Genomic DNA, 18,505 nt, shown 5'->3' with positions numbered 1-18,505 from the left:
ATTGTTGATGATTAGGGTTTAGAAGATCTTAGTGGTTAGGGTTGGACCGATTATTTTCAATTGTTGGAGCTCTTAGAACTTAGACTGTTCTACTTGCTAATTTTGAACATAAAAAAATTAAAAATTCTCATTTAGGCTAGCCGATAAGAGCATTTCTAAAATAAAGAAATTCGCTTCTTTAAACACATGACACTAAAATATAAAACATAAAAAAGTTGATAGCCAGAATATTCTCAATAACACCCCTCAATCTCCGAGGCGTCTTGTACTTGTAAGGATTATTTGTAATATCAAATGGTACTTTGATTCTAATTTTTTAGAATGAATATGTGATTCAATTTTTTTTTGTACACTCTAAGACAATCAATCATGTCAATAAATGAGATTATAACCCAAATGAATTGATTAAATTTTTAATTTTCTCAACGCAATCTTTAACACGCCGTGCACAAGCTAAAAAGTAGAAAGTCATTATTAGGCAAGGACCTAAGATTTCAAAGTCGATTGAGATAGATTTACTTTGTATACATTGTTGATGATTAGGGTTTAGAAGATCTTAGTGGTTAGGGTTGGACCGATTATTTTCAATTGTTGGAGCTCTTAGAACTTAGACTGTTCTACTTGCTAATTTTGAACATAAAAAAATTAAAAATTCTCATTTAGGCTAGCCGATAAGAGCATTTCTAAAAGAAATGTCAAAATGTCCACATAAGCTATAACAGTAAAAAATGACAGCCACTAATTGTTTCCAAGCAAAACAAAATGTCAAATCCTATGTAGCATGACATGAAATGACAGCAAAGGAGGTTGCACTTCAAATATTTTTTAATTAATTATTAATGTCTTTTATTAATTTTTAATAGTTTAGTCATTTATTATAATAAATGTTATTGTTGAACGGTGCAATCTGTTTGTATGATGTGTCTTTCTTTTTTTCAAATACACGATTCCTTTCAATTTAATCAATGCATGCCTCTTTCCGTTTGTATACTGCCTCCTTCTGTTTAATCAACAATATTCCTTTCAACTTAACGTACGGTGCTTTCAAAACTTCGTACAGTGAACTATTTTGTTGGGTTTTTGTCAAAATGAATTATTAGGAATTTTTATCATGAATTATTTCTATATGTAAAATTTTTGTTGAGTTTCAATGCAATTAATATGATTTTTTTTATCATGAATTATTTATATATGTAAGATTTAAAATATAAAACATAAATTAAGAAAAGAAAATAATGTAATAAAATAATAGTTTAATTTGATATATCGGGTGAAGAGTGAAACATTAAAATATGTCGAAGTGCCACATAGGCTGTCAAATTTAAATTTTATGTTTAAAATTTGACATCTCATTTGAAGATGGTCTAAGCCTCCGGATAAGTCTGTGCTTGTCTCTTATCTCATTTTTATGGACAATAAATAAGATGTAAACAATTCGCACCCTATGTATGAAGAATACGGGATCAACTGCATGACTACCACCACCACTAATATGGGGTCAACTGCATGACCATCCCCATAGCTACCACCACAACCGCATATGTGCTACGAATCCACCACCATATTTCCAAATCTCACTTCCATCGTTGTCACCATCACATTGTCACTTACGTCATTCAGTGACGAATTCAAAATCAAATATTGGGGGTCTCAAGTTTAAAAGGTCTAAGCATTTTTAATTAAAAAAAGAGTTTATTTATTGAGATATTTCGTCGAACATTGGTGGGTTTGTTGTCGTTTGGCTAATCACGTTGCATATATGTCAATAGAGATCAACTTATGTCAGAGCAATATGATGAGGTTATCAAGAGAATTCGTCAAGTTCTCTCAACGCAACTTATCGAGTGTTGTAGAGATATACTCGAAATACATTCCCATGTACATTTTTCAAACACCAAATAGTCCTAAAATCACCTTAGTTCCAAAATGTATCCGCCATTGACGACACCACCACCACTATTAGCACATTTGTCACCTACCACCTTTCAATATACATTAAACAGAAAGTCGGAGTTCAAATAGAATTTTCCTAAAAACAAAATTTGAGTAGTGCGATCCCAACCAAATTAGACCCACAAAAGAAAGACTTTGACATCACACGATGAAAGACTTTTGAGGTCCCACGATGCGGATGTCAAAGACTCAAACGCCCACGTCCCATAAAGCAATTGACTTCCTTCACTCCGACTTCTCGAAATTCCCAAAACCGCCCTTGATCTCGAGAAATTTTTTATTACGATAAGAATACAGATTGTGTTTTTATGTAATTTGTGAAGAATTTTATTTTGTTAAGTTATTAACTTTTTAGTATATATATTATATCATTTGTATAATGATACGTTATGTACTACTTTGTGTGACGATTACATTAAAAAATCTCTCATCCTCTCTTTTAAATATTTAATTTAATTAAATAAAACTCCCCACAAATCCACAAATAATACGTTGCTCTCTCTCTCTCTCTTACAAGAAAACGCACGAAGCATAGACCCGTACCCGTTTGAGAGAAAACAGGGAAAAAATGGCAATGGCTCGGGCGAGCTCGGGGCTCCAATACCCCCAGAGGTTTTACGCGGCGGCCTCCTACGCCGGCTTCGACGGATCTCCTCGCTCTGCCTCCAAAGCCGTTCGCGCCAAGTTCAGCTCCGAGTCCGCTCTCATACTCTACGCCTTGTATCAGCAGGTACCTCCCTCTACTTCCTCCTCCGATCCCGTTCCTCTCACATTTCTGAAAATTCGATCTCAATCCCTATCTTTCTAATACTCGATCGCATTGCTCGTGCAAATTCCAACTGCGCGGTTGATGTGCTTCTTACTCCGCGGCAACTTTTTGCGTTTTCGATAATTACTGATTTTCAATCTCATTTCTGACAATTTTTGCTCGGGTTTGTTGCCATGGAGTGGTTGATTTGCGTTCTGATGTGGTTTTGATTGGTGATGTGGTTTTGGATTTCGATTGTTCAGTAGAGTGTTTGATTTCTGCGTTGTTTATTTCGCGTTTAGTTTCTGCAATGATGTTGTGTGTGTTAGATCTGGAATATCGAAATCCAGATTTGTATATTTTAGATGTTGATCTAATACTTGGATTACACTCTCCTTATCCATGCAATTGTGTATGTATCTATGTGTAATTATGGATGCATGTATGTGAGTTATGTCAATGTAATGTGTTATTGTATGCATTCAATTGGTTGTACAATTGCAATGGCAGGCTATCGTAGGGCCTTGTAATGCACCGGAACCTAGCGCTTGGAATGCTGTTGAGAAAAGCAAATGGAGCAGGTACGCTTCCAGTTACCACTTTCGTATTCTCATTTTAAGATGATATTCATGTGTCCGGATGTGTGTACGATATATACTGAATCTGGACCGATTAGAATTTTTTCATAGTTTCATTAGTTTGGTTCAGTAGTTGCTGTTTTGATGGTTGAACTTACGTACCAGTGAATAACAAGGTCTGACTATAAGTATGGAGCACTGGGAGGATGTGGATTGGGTGTATCAGTATAAAAGATTAGATGTCGAACCCCGCAAGTTATCTGTGGAATTTTTGGGCCTATGACTGCTAGATTAGAGAGAAATGTAAGCTAATTATGACCGATAGGATTAGGTTCACTGAAATGAAACCATCTTTGAAAATATTGACGGAAAATCTCTCTATATTGTTGCATTTCATTTAAATCTATCCTTTATGAACCTCGCCTATGATACAATCCTATACAAAGCTTTGGGTAAAGGATTGCAACTGTGTTATACCACAGCTGCACGTTGTGTTTTATATCTGCAATATTATGCATGTAATCGTGCTGTATTGAGTTTGTTTTTAATGGTATTTCGCAATACAATTTCCAGCTGGAAGAAGCTTGCAGACATGGCTTCCACTGAAGCAATGCGTCTTTTTGTGAAAATATTAGAGGTATGCGCAATAAGATTTTCAGGTCTATGTTTTCGTCGTGTGGCCGAAAGCTTCACTAATATATCTTGATTTGCATTATTTTTTTGGGTAGGAGGAAGACCCAGGTTGGTATTCAAGAGCATCAAACTTTGTTTCAGAGCCTGTGGTAGATGTACAAATGAATGTGAGTATGGAAGTTGTTTCTATGATATTCTATTTTCTTTCTTGTCAATTGCCAATTGATCATAAACTAGAAGAACTTGCTTAATCTGCAAATCTCTTAGAGATTTCAAGGGTTGCTTGTCTTCTTGGCTAATCCATGATTATTTTCCCATATGGTGAACATGCGACTCTTCTTTGGTCTTTTGTACTTAGAGTTTCTCTGTGTTTTTGTTATTTTTGGTTGGTTATAGCAAAATTCAAGTATTCAGCCACTTGTCGAGAATGGTAACTCTTTTCCCGAGACCAAGACAATCTCCACTGAAAACGGGAGCATAGTGGAAGCTCAGGATAAAGATGTTGTCTCTGAAGGCTTTGGATCAGTTGTTGTCTATGATCAATGGACTGCACCTCCAGTATCTGGCCTTCGCCCAAAATCCCGATATGAGGTATTTGGATATCTGTATCTTTATTTTCTTCATCTTCTCTGCCTTCTTCTTTTTGAGCACAGTGTTCTCACATTTTCAGCATGGAGCAGCGGTTATTCAAGACAAGATGTACATCTATGGTGGAAATCACAATGGTCGTTACCTAAATGATCTCTATGTAAGCAACATATTTGCATGTATACACTGTACAAATTCACAAATCATAAGTATTCTACATTGGACGGTTGGCCAAGTCTTACTTGGTGTAACTTTTGTGTTTTTGTTTTATAGATCCTTTTTCTTGTTCTTGCTAATTGGAAGTACAATACAGGTCTTGGACTTGAGGAGTTGGAGTTGGTCAAAGATCGAGGCCAAATCTGTGGCTGAGTCAGTTGAGGCACCCTCACCGGTAACAGTAACCCCATGTGCGGGTCATTCGTTGGTTAGTAGTGCCCCTTAGTTAATACATGAGTATCCATCTCTTTTTGCCAACTTTTATTGTCACGATTATGAATAGCCACAGTAATGTGCAATCATTTCTCTGTTTCTGTAGATACCTTGGGAGAATAAACTTATTTCAATTGCTGGACATACAAAGGATCCAACTGATTCTATTCAGGGTATGAACTAATAATTAATATTGTTATGTCCCTTCGTTTTCTGATGATATCAGACCTTGGGTGATATCTCAGTCTTTCTGCTTTAACCATTGCTCAAGAGAACCTCCGTCTGCATTCCAGTTAAAGCTTTTCAGGACTGGTCCATTTAAGTATTAAATTTGTGCTTTCAAAGTAGTAAGACAAACTCATTTCACGTTCATGCAGCCTTATTATTTTGCCATATTTTCTTTGCCTTGGTTCAATTACTGCTTTCTTATGCTTTTCCCCCCTGTATTGGCTCGACAGTGAAGGCATTTGATCTACAAACTTGCTCGTGGTCATTGTTAAAGACTTATGGGAAACCGCCGGTATTTATTTATTTGCTCTACTGTTCATATTTGTGAAAATCTGAGTGTAAGCACAAGAGTGGGGTTGGAATTATGGGAATCATGGTCCTTTCCCATTCATGTTTTACAGGCATCGCGTGGAGGTCAATCCGTGTCTCTTGTTGGAGGTAACTTGGTTATTTTCGGGGGACAAGATGCAAAAAGATCTCTCTTGAATGACCTGCATATTCTTGACCTAGAAACAATGACGTGGGATGAGATTGATGCTGTGTAAGATTTATCTTGAAACTTCAAAACCATTAGTAGCATGTTGTTTTTCTCTTTTGATGGTGACTCACATATTAGCAAATTTTGTTAAAGGATGTATACTGCTGTATGTGAAAAAGGCATTTTTCTGCATTAATGATAATGATAAATGTTGGCACATATTTCTATAAGGGCTTGGAATGGGATAGACTAGAAAATATATGTTCAAGACATGCTTGTTCTTTGATCAACTTTTGAGGTTAATATATTTCAATCTTTCACAGAGGGGTGCCTCCTTCTCCAAGGTCTGATCATGCTGCTGCGGTCCATGCCGACCGCTATCTTCTTATATTTGGTGGTGGTTCTCATGCCACTTGTTACAATGATCTCCATGTCCTTGATTTGCAAAATGTGAGACAAATAGTCAATTCTGAAATTTCTTTACATGCTTAATAAAACTATCACTCACTCATATATTTGGACTGTATAGATGGAGTGGTCAAGACCCACACAACAAGGTGAAATACCAACTCCACGGGCTGGACATGCAGGTGTAACTGTTGGAGAGAATTGGTTCATAGTTGGTGGTGGTGACAACAAGAGTGGTATGTATGCTATATTTTTTTGGCATCTGGTTGGTTTATGCTATAATATTTGCATCTGGTTGGTTTTGGAATTCATAAAACTTCTGGTTGATCTACTTTTTAACCGGAATCCACTTTACGCTACGCAGTTAGTTATTGATCTCTTCATTTTTCATTTTTGCAGGCGTTTCAGAAACTGTTGTCCTAAATATGTCCACGCTTGTTTGGTCTGTTGTAACTACTGTTGAAGGGCGCATTCCTGTTGCTAGTGAGGTATTCGATTCTTGGGAACTCTGTATATTTAACCTAGCTTGAATGGCTTTGAGCTACATTCCTTAGTACCACATTAATTATGAATCATGATAAGATCTTTGCATTCATGATCGATTGGTACCATGTAAAAGTTGAGATTATTCACTGCCAGCAGTAATGTAGTGGAATGACAATCTAATTGTTTCCATTTTCAGGGACTAAGTCTGGTCGTAGGTTCTTACAATGGTGAAGATGTCCTTGTATCATTTGGAGGATACAATGGGCGTTACAACAATGAGGTAAGGATGAGCTTCCATGGTCTTCTAGTGTATGCTGCTCCTGTTCTATTGTCATGTTAAATTTGCTTCTCCTTGTTAGGTTAACGTTCTTAAACCAAGCCACAAGTCAACCTTGCAATCGAAGATGACGGAAACTCCTGTTCCAGACAGTGTTTCTGCTGTGCATAATCAAAGTGCTACCAGAGATGTGGAGTCTGAAACAGGGCAAGAAGGAAAAGTCAGGGAAATTGAAATGGACAATGTTGACTCAGATGCCATGGTACGTGATGTTGAAAATTATGTGGAGATTTGGCCACAATGTTGCGTTTTACTTATTATTGTACTCAAACATCTGAACTCTTATGCAGAAATCAAGAGGCAAGGGTACCAATGAACATCTTATAGCGACCCTCAAAGCAGAGAAAGAAGAATTAGAATCATCACTCAGCAAGGAGAAAGCGCAAACTCTCCAATTAAAGCAAGATTTAGCAGAAGCAGAGACTCGCAACACTGACCTGTACAAGGTACTTTATGTTCACAAAGAAATTATGATTGCGCATTTTCAAGGGCACACATAATTCTTGCACAATTCTCTTGACGCTGGGGATTGGATGGAGATTTTTTTATTGTCCACTATTGGTTTTGATTATCTGATTTTTCAAGAGCACATGGAATTCTTGTATGTTTTCCATCCTATGAGTTTCCATTGATTTTCTCATACTGATTTTGTAGGAGCTTCAATCGGTACGTGGTCAACTAGGATCTGAGCAGTCAAGATGTTTCAAACTTGAGGTATGTTATCATGTACTGAGTTTACCTTTTGCCTCGCAAATGTGGACAACTATAACTTGATTCTCGGTTCATCAAGATGTTTGCGTCGCCAAACAAGATATGTTGCACTTCCGGTTCAAATTTTCTGCTAATTACTCTTTGAACATGCAGGTTGAACTTGCAGAACTACGACAGAAGCTCCAAACAATGGACACATTGCAGAAAGAACTTGAACTCCTCCAGCGACAAAAGGCTGCATCCGAACAAGCAGCACTAAATGCTAAAAAGCAGAGCTCAGGTGGCGTCTGGGGCTGGCTTGCCGGAACCCCTTCCAATGAAAAAGCTGATGACGCCTAAATAGATTTCGCAACCAATTGGCAGTAGGGATTGTTACTCGTAAGATTCGGTTCTCATTAACTTTTCTTTTAATACCATTCGACATGATTTTGTTTTACTCAACCAAAGTTCTTTCCTGGGATAGAAGAAATAAAGATAATACGAGGTTCTTATCGGCGAGAGAGGGCGGGAATCCCCTTTGGGGTTTTTGCGTGAATACATACATGTACTGCAATTTCAGCTATGTAGTTTCATGTCTGTGAGTGCTCATGTTATTCTTTTGGGTCACAACTTTTTGTTGTAGTTTGTATTTAAAGTGAATATATCAAGTGGAGATGTAGATCTCATTTGTTTATAATTTGTTGTCTAATGGAAGTATATTTGAGTGACCCTTCACATCTTTCTTCCCTTTGAGGCCCGAGTTATTTTGTGTTCAATGTAATTATTAATTTTCATTATATGAGTCATACACTACAAAAAATTTATTAAAGAAAGGGACCAGGTGGTGGCGCAAAGCCACGTCAATCCACTCTTCTGAGGTTGGGCAGACTCACATAGACATTTTAGCCTTCTTGGCCGTCATCGTGTGATTCATCAGCTTTACGAATCAAACTTAAGACTAGCTGTGTGAAATGAAAATGTAGATCTATATTATTTGTCGAAAAATTTACAATACACTACCACTTATAGCCTTTAGATCCAATCCAGTGGATTGAATTTAAGGGCTCTAAGGAGGTTCCGAAGCATTGTTGCCTCACCCTTTCTTCATTTGTTTAAAGCTCACATGTTAATGGAGGTCAGAGGGCACACCTAATTTGTTGCCTACACATTACATGGTTTCAAATTTCACTCAACTCATGTTTTTTTCATTCGACTGAGTTTTCAAATTGACAATTTCAGATTAATCTAACCCCTCAATATTTTTTGTGATTTACCAAGAAATAAAAGTAAAATATTTGCGAGAAACATTAGTAGATGAGTAACACAATGATTATGGACACACTACACTCTCGATTCCATCTGTCACTAAACAAGAGAAATTTGTTTTCGTTTATTTTTTACATAAAAAAATATTGGGATGTGACAATTCAAAAAGATTGTGATTGCCATTTTGATAAAATAATTTCGAAGTTAAGTCAATAAATTAAGATAGTATTTTTTGTTAATTTGCATGTAAGTTTAAATTCCTTTTCCATTGATCACAATTTGACGTCATATTTATTAAAAAGTATAATTTTGACGGAATTCTAATGATAATATTTTGATATAGTAAAAAAGTACGAAAGTTAAAAATGACGGTTAAAAAGTGAAAATTGGTCAAACGAATACAAAAAAGAAACTTTATATATTGACGTGGCAGCATGCTTTTCCTTGTATATTATCTCCACGAGAGTGGAGTGAACCAAACTATTATTATTTCATTTCTCCAAACCCTGATAAAATCACAATTTTCCCCTAAATGTTCTTACCATCCAAACACCCTCCCCCTCTCTCTCTAGGGTTTTATCTGTATCCCTCAAAATCCCACACTTTCTCGCGTTTTCCCGGAAAATTTCGCACTCTCAAATCCTCATCATGAGGTGTTAGAAAGCTATGCCGCCTCATTGGGACCCGCCTACTGTGTTCGTCTAGAGCTGCTGAAGGATTTGAATTGCAGCCGGTTCGAAGATCTCTGTGATGAACAACGAAATCGGATTGGACGGGAAATCGGATGCCACTGAAGAGGCCGCGGAAGCTAGAGCTAGGGTTTCGCCAATGGAGCTCGATTCGGGGAGTGAGGCTGGCGGAAGATCTGAGGAGGATGGGGCTAGGGTTAGTACGGAGAGTGAAGGTGGAAATGTGGATAAAGTGATGGAATCGAAGGGTTCTGGAATTCAGGCGGATAGAACTAGGGTGGAGATTTCATTCAATGATGATGAAGACGATGTTTTCGACATTTCGCGGGTCGAAATTGAGGACGATTCTGATAAATCTGAGGCTCACAATGGTGAGCACCCGTCTTTGTTGTCTGAGTTTGATGAGTTTGTAGCTAACGAGAAGAGTGGAATGGCTCTAGGGACGAAGAGGGCGCTGAGCTACGGGTTCGAAGTGGGTGACATGGTGTGGGGGAAGGTAAAATCTCATCCGTGGTGGCCGGGACACATATTTAACGAGGAGTTGGCAACGTCTCAGGTGCGGCGGACACGGAGGGAAGGTCACGTCTTGGTTGCTTTCTTTGGTGATAATAGTTACGGATGGTTCGACCCGGCTGAACTCATACCATTTGATCCCCACTACGCTGAGAAATCTCGGCAGACGAATCACAGGGGTTTTCTGAAGGCTGTGGAGGAGGCTGTCGATGAGGCGAATCGTAGGTGTGAACTTGGTCTGGTTTGCAAATGTAGGAATGCCTATAATTTTCGGAAGACAAGTGTGCAAGGGTACTTTGTTGTTGATGTGCCGGATTATGAGCCAGGAGCAGTGTATTCGGAGAATCAGATAAGGAAGGCGAGGGATAGTTTTAAGCCGATTGAGATGCTGTCTTTTGTAAAGCAGTTGGCTTTGTCAACACACTGTGATGATCAGAAGAGCCTCAGCTTTAATAAGAGCAAGGCTACTGCTTTTTCTTTTCGCAAGGCTGTTTTTGAAGAGTATGATGAAACGTACGCTCAGGCATTTGGTGCACATCCAGGACGTCCTTCTCGTAGTCTAGTTCCAGCTCCAACTCGAGGTATATTAACAATTCTCCTCACCGTTGGTAATAATGTTATAAATTTTGGACCTTCATGCTGTTACTTGTGTCTGTGCTAGTCCAAGGAATGCCAGAGGAGGGTGCGATTACATTGCAGCAAAAAATTTCAATAAATAGGTTTAGTAATTTGGATTGTAGATGTTGAACTCAAAATTATCAGTTACCTTATTCTCCATTCGTATTTGTAGCTATAACTTGTAATGCGTATATCAGTTTATGGTGATGCGTTAAGATTTGTTCTTCACAGGAAGTGCCGTTGTAGTGGTATTTAAGTGAAGCATGGGGTCTAAACCCAAATTATTTGTTTTGTTAATTGGTATTTGTGAGATGATTTATCTTAAACCTTAAATTTGGTTTGACCCATAACATTGTGCAAATACGGAAAAAATGTTTACAAAATCCCTCAATGTTTTGCCTGAATTTACATTACCATTTGCGCTAGTGTATCATTGAGTAGTAAAATTTACAAGTTCGTTGAACCTTCTCCCCCTTTTTTTTTTTTTAAGTTTCTACAAAAGCAAAATTAGATGTTTCCCATCTGTATGCAAGTTGAATTCACTGAACATGCTTTTCTAATTGGATTGTTTCCTTAACCAGCTGCTTTGAGTGGTCCTTTGGTGATTGCTGAGGTTCTGGGAGGGCAGAAGAGTGCCACAAAACCGATGAAAGTCAAGGACCATTCAAAGAGAGACAAATACCTATTTAAGCGGAGAGATGAACCTGGGAACTCGAAAACCCATCAAACTAGCCAGAGTCAAGCTAGTTCCTCAGCTCCATCTGCCATCTTGGAGGGGTCAATAGCAGTAGAAGATGAGAATTATATGTTACAAAAGAGGGCTCCAGATGTATCTGGAAAAGAAGCTGCAATCATTGATCAGGCAACAAATAGCTCTCTCATCCCCCAAGATGTTACCGTTGATGCAAAGCCATCTCTTGCAAAGGGAAAGGGGGCTCTACAGGAAGTGAAAGAGGGAGATGGAGATGTAGGCCCTACAGCCACAGGATATGTAGATTTATTGGGGGATGGGACCAAGCAACGTACAATAGATGGTACATCACAACCTTTAAAGCAGGAAGGTGAGGGTGTATTAGAGTTTAAATATGAAGAGAGTGAAAAATTGTCTGGATCATATGAAAAATTTCAACAACCTTCGAGTTCTTTGAAAAAAGTGGAAGTAGGCTATGAACGTGGTGTTGGAGATCCTTTGCCAATTGAGGCAAAGAGTTTAGGTGGGAAGAAAGCAGCTGGTGGAGTGAAAAAACTGAAGGTTCTTAAACGGACTGCAGAGGACTTGAACATTGATGACTGTAAGATGGGGGATAAAAAGAAAAAGAAAAGGAAGAAACAGTTAGATGCGGAAGCTAGCATCAGAAATCAACAGAAGCCTTTGATTTCTGGAAAGGTACTGCCCTCAGGGAGTAAAGCGGCAGGAAATGCCAATCATGTAGGTTTGGTTGCAAGAGAGGATACCCAGGTTGAACATAAGAAGGATGTCACTGCCAGTAATAACTTGTCTGAATCTGGTGGAAAATTACCGTTTCGTGGCTTGGAAAATGTGCAGCTTGATCTACCACAACTGGTAAGCGATTTGCAAGCCCTTGCCCTTGATCCTTTTCACGGTATTGAGACAAACAGCCCTGCAACTGTTCAGCAGTTCTTTCTGCACTTCAGGTCCCTTGTCTACCAGAAAAGTTTGGTTCTGTCACCACCCTCAGAGATTGAACCTGTTGAAGTTCGCTCCTCTAAATCTTCATCTGGTGTGAAAGCCCCTGATATATCTCCCACTGAGCAAGTTAGAGATTTATCGTCCTCAAAGGCAGCAAAACCCGTGTTCAGATCCGACGATCCTACCATAGCTGGGCGGAAACGTGCTCCATCTGACCGTCAAGGAGATCTTGCAGCTAAGAGGTACAAGAAAATTACTGATATAAGAACATTGGCTGCAGAAAAGAAGGCTATTCAGAGACCTCCTATAGACTCCAAGCGTATAGAGGCGAAAGAATCAGCAACACCGGTTCTGCGGAAGTCACTCAAGCCAGGTTTTGCAAAGAAAACGGACCCTGCATCAAAGGCAGTTGAGCCTACAATGCTGGTGTTGAAGTTCCCTCCCAAAATCTCTCTCCCATCACCTGCAGAACTGAAGGCAAAGTTTGCCCGATTTGGGCCTATGGATCAGTCCGGTCTCCGTGTCTTTTGGAAGTCCTCGACATGCCGGGTTGTCTTTCTGTTCAAATCTGATGCACAAGCAGCATTTAAGTTTGCTACTGCAAACAGCTCTCTTTTCGGCAACTTTAGTGTGAGGTGTCAAATTCGAGAAGTGGGCGGTCCTGAAGCTCCAGAGTTAGGCAAGGGTGACAATCCCAGGGAGACGCCACGGGCCAAGGATCCATCGGTTATGCAATCACCAGCATTGGCCTCGGCACTCAGACAGCAGCAGCAGCAGCAGGCTCAACAGAGTGGAGTGCAGCTGAAGTCGATTCTGAAGAAGTATTCAGGCGAGGAGTCGGCAGGAGGGCAGGTAACCGGTGGGAATGGAAATAGTAAAGGGACTGCACGTGTAAAATTCATGTTGGGTGGGGAAGAAACTAGTAGGACTACTACTTCTGATCAATTCATGATGCCTGGTAATAGAAATAACAACTTCAACAAGAACAACAGTGCTAGTTTTGTGGACGTCGACGGTGCACCGTCTTCTACTACTTCCACTGCTACGGATTTTAATACAACTAGGAACTTTCAAAAGGTCAATCCTCCTCCAACTTTTTCATCACCATTGCCTCCTCTCCTCCCTAATCCTCCCGGCCCACCTCCACAATATGCCAAACCCCCACCCCATAGCAATTTTCCGCAGCATTCCGAAATGGCACCACCCAGAAATACTAGTCACAATCTTAACGCACCACCCACAAGCACGGTCGATATTTCGCAGCAGATGCTTAGCTTGTTGACTAGGTGCAGCGACGTTGTATCCAACGTGAAGGGCTTGCTCGGCTATGTGCCTTACCATCCTCTCTGATGAAGCCGCCTCGAAAATTTATTACGCCATAAAGCTTCGTCATCAACAAGATTTGAACACAGCATTTCACGGCTCGAAAGCTTTGCTTGCTTCCGAGTTTTAAGGACATGTGGACGTGGGGCGAAAGTTGTTAAGAGGGAGAGATGCCAAACCAAAGAGAGTTGTAGACTCGGCGTAAGCTTTACGTGTAGTAGTTTTTACAAGTTGGATGCTCTATTGTACTGATGATATTAGTAGTGCCGTCTTGTTTGCATTTTTTAATTTTGTTTTTATTTTTGTTAGGGTGGGTTTGACTTTTGGCCCGTTAACCTGAATACGGCACAACGGGAGAGCTTTGTGTCCGAATGTCGTATAAGGCATTCGGAGACCTTTCCTTTCGGACATAACTCCTCGTCAACGTTTATAATGGGGCGGAGAAAAGTAGGAAATTGACGAGGACATAGTGGATGGGATGCGATTCATATTGGAAGACTCTTAGATGTTACCCATTGATGGAAACAATGATTGGTAAGGTGGATTTTATGTGCTATGTTGATGGTTATGCAATTTTTTATCATACATTTTCGTACAGAGGATGAAGATTCAAATTTGAGACATCAAAAGTACAAAAATGTATACTTGTAATCGATTGAGTTACAAGCTGCTTGTATATTGTTTTATTATTTCTCTTCTCTTGCACTCTTTTATTGATTAAATAAATTAAATAAAAATACACAAATAGAAACAAGATTGCAAAAAAAGAAAACGAAAGTATCAATTTGGATTTACTTTTAATGCTTGGAAATTGAATGGTCCAAGTTGCAAAGTTTTTATTTTTATTTTTATTTTTTTCCTTAAAAAAGGGGGATAATTAGTGGTAAATCACGATTATTGATCCCTTTCGAAGCTAGAGAAGTTATGAGAAATTTAATTTGCATGTGACCACAGTTAAACATACTTATTAGCTCAGAACATCGAACCTAGACCTCTAATATTTTTTTCATTTATTAAAGGCCTGTAGTCCGCGCTCCTATCACCGGATACAGTCAAGTTGCAAAGTTGGAGATGAATAATGAGAAATGGACTAACATGACATGGGCGTGAACGGTGGAGGTGGAACCTTATCCTAAATACCACGTTACGCTGTTTGAGGTCAGAAGGCTAACCATTCAACGGCCATATTTTAATATCCTTCGGGTGACATCATCAACACAATTTATTCCTTCTTTCGTAAGCATCGACCAAAGCCACTCACTGTGGCACTCAGTCATTCCCACGTCCCATATTTTACGTGCTCTTAAAAATCGTATTTGACGAAAATCGAATCTAATATCTTTCACTTTCAAGTAAAGAAAAATACCATTAAATCATAATACTAAGTGGCAGATCAAACTGTTGTTTGAAGCTCCAACTTAAACTGTTATTCTGGAAGCCGTGGTTATAAATTTGGGTTTAGTGCCTAATAGAAGCCTTGCTCGAAATTAGAGAGTTGGTAAATTAGTAACCACTCTGATTAGTTTGGTCCATGGAATGTTTAATTTAGTTAAACATAACCAACATAACCCAAAAAAAATCAGAGGCCTAGATGGTTCAGTTTAAGGAAAAATTAAACAGATAAAACAAACAAAACACATTTACAAGGACAGAAAACCCGAAAATTAATTAATCAGAGCAAAGCTTAATTGTTCCTTTGTTTACAAAGCATTAGAAAAAGGATCCAAAGTGGAAGAGTAAAGAGAGAGAGAATAGTAAAGATGGGAATTTGCTGGGGTTTTCTGGGTGATCATCCAACACCACTAGGCTCTTCTGGATATAGGTATCTATCTCATCATTTTCTATTTTTCATTTTTCTTGTTTATTATTCATACAAGTAATTTGCAAGCATAATTTCTAAACGTTATTAACTATTTGAGCGATAAACTCTTCATTTTTTTCTTGTTCCTTAGTATTAACTCTTAACAAATTGTGAGTTCGCATGAAAAAGTAGAAAAAAAAATATATATATGACAAATACTTAGCTCCTTGCATGTTCTTTCAAGGAGATGCTAAATGGTACGTGTAGATGCACTATGCATTTTTGGCATAAGAAATTATTCCAATTGAAGTGTATTTGCTGACTGGATTTGAAACTCGTAAGGAGTCAAATTTGACATCAACGTCAAATTTATTTTTGATTAGTTTAGCCAATAAAAGTTTTGTTTCAAACCATCTTTCTAATAAATAAGAGCTCTACGCAAATGATAAAATATATTTTATATTTTGGTTATAGAAACATAAAATTTGACATAAGACTTTCGATTGACATATCAACCATCAATTGTAATTTAACTGTTATGATTTAATATTTTCTTAAAAATATCAAATCTATAATTTATATATACGAAAACGACTGATATATATCAGTAGTTAAAAAGAAATAACTCTTTAAATGTATTTTATATGTATAGACCCAGAACAACATCTGAATCCATTAGCATATGAGCATATTCTAAAGTTAAAAGAATTTACAATACCAAACGTGTGATTACGTCAGACGGAATTCATTCATTTTTGTCCCTTCTCCCATTAAGAATTTAAGATTAGAGGCATTGTGCTGGACAAGTATCTCTTTGGATTCTCTTTGTGGGAATTCAAATGATCATTTAATTATGTTTGTTTATTGTACATCATACTGTTAGTTTTCGTTAGGTATTATTTATATTTTATTTAAAATTTAAAATTTAAAATAATTTCTAATCATAACAATGAACGAACACAAATAATTGATCCGCTAAAAAAAGGTCCGGAGAGGATGCTATTTACATTGCGCCACGCAAAATGGCTGTTGCTTCCGCGGCTTTTACGTGTTTCCGGCCTGTCATTGTGGGACCACCGCTGGCCCACTCGCCTTAAATATCTTAATCACTAATCACCAAACATATTGACTAAACTCTCATTAATCAATTCATTAGAGAAGAGACAAAACGTAATTGGTCCTCGTCAATTGACTTCATTCCACTCCACACACCATAAACATTATCTTCTCCAATATTCACATGAATTCTTTCACTCAATTTTAATTGTTGATGTGTTTGATCAATTTGATGAGAGAACCCTTACTTGTGAACAATGCTCTATTGCATAATTTTTTGACATACGTCGGGTCAGTTATTCACGAAGTTAATGTTTTCTTTCTCACGTTCAAGTGATAAGAAATATTTATTTTTTATGTTTATATTTTTTTAGTTGGTCAGAACAGTGCTTGGGTACTGAGTTCGAGTTCAATCTCTACTTTATAATCACATTAATCCCTTATTTAGCCAAATGGCAAAAAATATGAAACAAATAAAATTAAATTACGCGTGAATATTTATTCATGAAGAAATAAATTTAAAAAAAAAAACGCGTAAACAAATATTCTAGGAAATACTCGAAATTAGAAAAGAAATTTATAACGTTACCTAATTAACAAAATTGTAAAAAAATTAAATTAAAAATGTGACTCAGTGAAGCTTCACAGAAGCTGCCTTTTCTTTTGTCTTCATCCTCTCACCTCCCCTGCTCTATAAATTCAAGATTTTTATCCAACGCTCCACAACTCAACAATTTCCCAAATCTTCCAAATTCCAGTCGAACAATCTTCTTCTTCCAACTTCCAATTTTCAACAACTCTCAAGAATCGTCGTCATGGATTGCAGGCCTCTGGAGGTAATCATCGACTCGGCCAACGACCTCAAGGATGTCAACCTCTTCTCCAAGATGGACGTCTACGCCGCCGTTTCGGTCGCCGGCGACCCCCGCAACAAGAAGCAGAAGACCAAAACCCCCGTCGTCAAGGACGGTGGCACCAACCCCAAGTGGACCAGCTATCCCATCAGGTTCACCGTCGACGAAGCCGCCCTCCTCAACAACCGCCTCACCCTCAACGTTAAGCTCGTCTCCGAACGCACTTTGGGAGACACCAAGATCGGCAAGGTCAAGATCCCGCTCAAGGAGCTACTCGACACCACGGGCGGCGGCGATGATCAGAAGAAGCAGATCAAGCACGTCAGCTACGGCCTCCGATCGTCGAGCGGAAAGCCCAAGGGGACCATCAATTTCGGGTACAAATTCGGTGACAAGTTTTCGGTTCCGGTTCCAGAGCCCCAGAAGAAAGTCTACGAGCCCGTGATGGCATACCCGACCGGACAGCCCGGGTCAAGCTCTGGCTACCCGCCCGCGGGTGCCTACCCACCTACCCAAGCTTACCCATACCCGCCACCCGGTGGGTACCCACCACCGCCTCATCAGCAACCGGGTTACGGGTACGCGCCACCGCCACAAGCCGGGTACGGATACCCGCCTCAGCAGGGGTACGGGTACCCGCCGCAGCAAGTTGTGCAGCCGCAGAAGCCTAAGAGGGGCGGAGGAGGGAACATGGCGATGGGTGTGGGAGCTGGGTTGCTGGGTGGATTATTGATCGGGGATATGATTGGGGACGTGGGTGAGATGGCCGCTTATGATGCTGGCTACGATGCTGGGGTCGGTGATGACTTTGGTGGTGGCTTTGATTTCTAGTGATTTTTTTTTTGTTTTTCTTTTGGGGTGTTTTAATTTGTTGTTTGAGTTTTTGGTTTTGGGACGAAGGAAGACGTAAAAATGTTAGTGGAGGTTTTAGGGTTTAATGTTCAATAATCATCAGTAGATTGGTTGAGAGAAACTAAATTATAACTTTCTCCTTCTCCTTCTATTTTCTTCTATCATATTTGTCTTTTTTTTCTCTTCTTATGAGTGACCATTGTGCTCGCCCTGTGCTCAGTAAAATACTTTAGCTGAAAAGCCCTTGGTAGTCTTCACTATTACTCCCCATTATTCTTCATCTACCCTCGACAAAGCTTCTATAAATAACAGCGATATATGTTTGT

At 38.9% G+C, this 18,505-nt stretch overlaps 3 protein-coding genes across 3 annotated transcripts; all 3 read left to right on the top strand.

The window, feature by feature from the left end:
- Positions 1 to 2,439: 2,439 nt before the first annotated feature.
- On the top strand, positions 2,440 to 8,295 carry LOC137722417 (acyl-CoA-binding domain-containing protein 4-like). The gene is made up of 18 exons (XM_068461412.1): positions 2,440 to 2,683; positions 3,212 to 3,282; positions 3,853 to 3,916; positions 4,008 to 4,079; positions 4,309 to 4,503; positions 4,583 to 4,660; positions 4,814 to 4,924; positions 5,036 to 5,102; positions 5,388 to 5,449; positions 5,559 to 5,698; positions 5,959 to 6,085; positions 6,165 to 6,279; positions 6,443 to 6,531; positions 6,726 to 6,809; positions 6,889 to 7,068; positions 7,157 to 7,312; positions 7,521 to 7,580; positions 7,731 to 8,295. The coding sequence occupies exons 1-18, from the start codon at positions 2,522 to 2,524 to the stop codon at positions 7,914 to 7,916; spliced, it is 2,019 nt and encodes a 672-aa protein (XP_068317513.1). The 5' UTR covers positions 2,440 to 2,521; the 3' UTR covers positions 7,917 to 8,295.
- Positions 8,296 to 9,293: 998 nt separating this feature from the next.
- Positions 9,294 to 13,902, top strand: LOC137722701 (PWWP domain-containing protein 1-like). Its single transcript, XM_068461765.1, has 2 exons — positions 9,294 to 10,605; positions 11,224 to 13,902. The coding sequence occupies exons 1-2, from the start codon at positions 9,573 to 9,575 to the stop codon at positions 13,641 to 13,643; spliced, it is 3,453 nt and encodes a 1,150-aa protein (XP_068317866.1). The 5' UTR covers positions 9,294 to 9,572; the 3' UTR covers positions 13,644 to 13,902.
- A 3,189-nt stretch (positions 13,903 to 17,091) lies between these two features.
- On the top strand, positions 17,092 to 18,315 carry LOC137722635 (protein SRC2-like). Its single transcript, XM_068461684.1, has one exon. It carries the CDS (start codon positions 17,289 to 17,291, stop codon positions 18,156 to 18,158), a length of 870 nt encoding a protein of 289 aa, XP_068317785.1. The 5' UTR covers positions 17,092 to 17,288; the 3' UTR covers positions 18,159 to 18,315.
- The last annotated feature ends 190 nt before the right edge of the window (positions 18,316 to 18,505 follow it).

This window comes from Pyrus communis, chromosome 17, assembly GCF_963583255.1.
Source record: "Pyrus communis chromosome 17, drPyrComm1.1, whole genome shotgun sequence".
Classification (NCBI taxonomy): domain Eukaryota; kingdom Viridiplantae; phylum Streptophyta; class Magnoliopsida; order Rosales; family Rosaceae; genus Pyrus; species Pyrus communis.
This window is presented reverse-complemented; position numbering and strand designations above follow the sequence as displayed.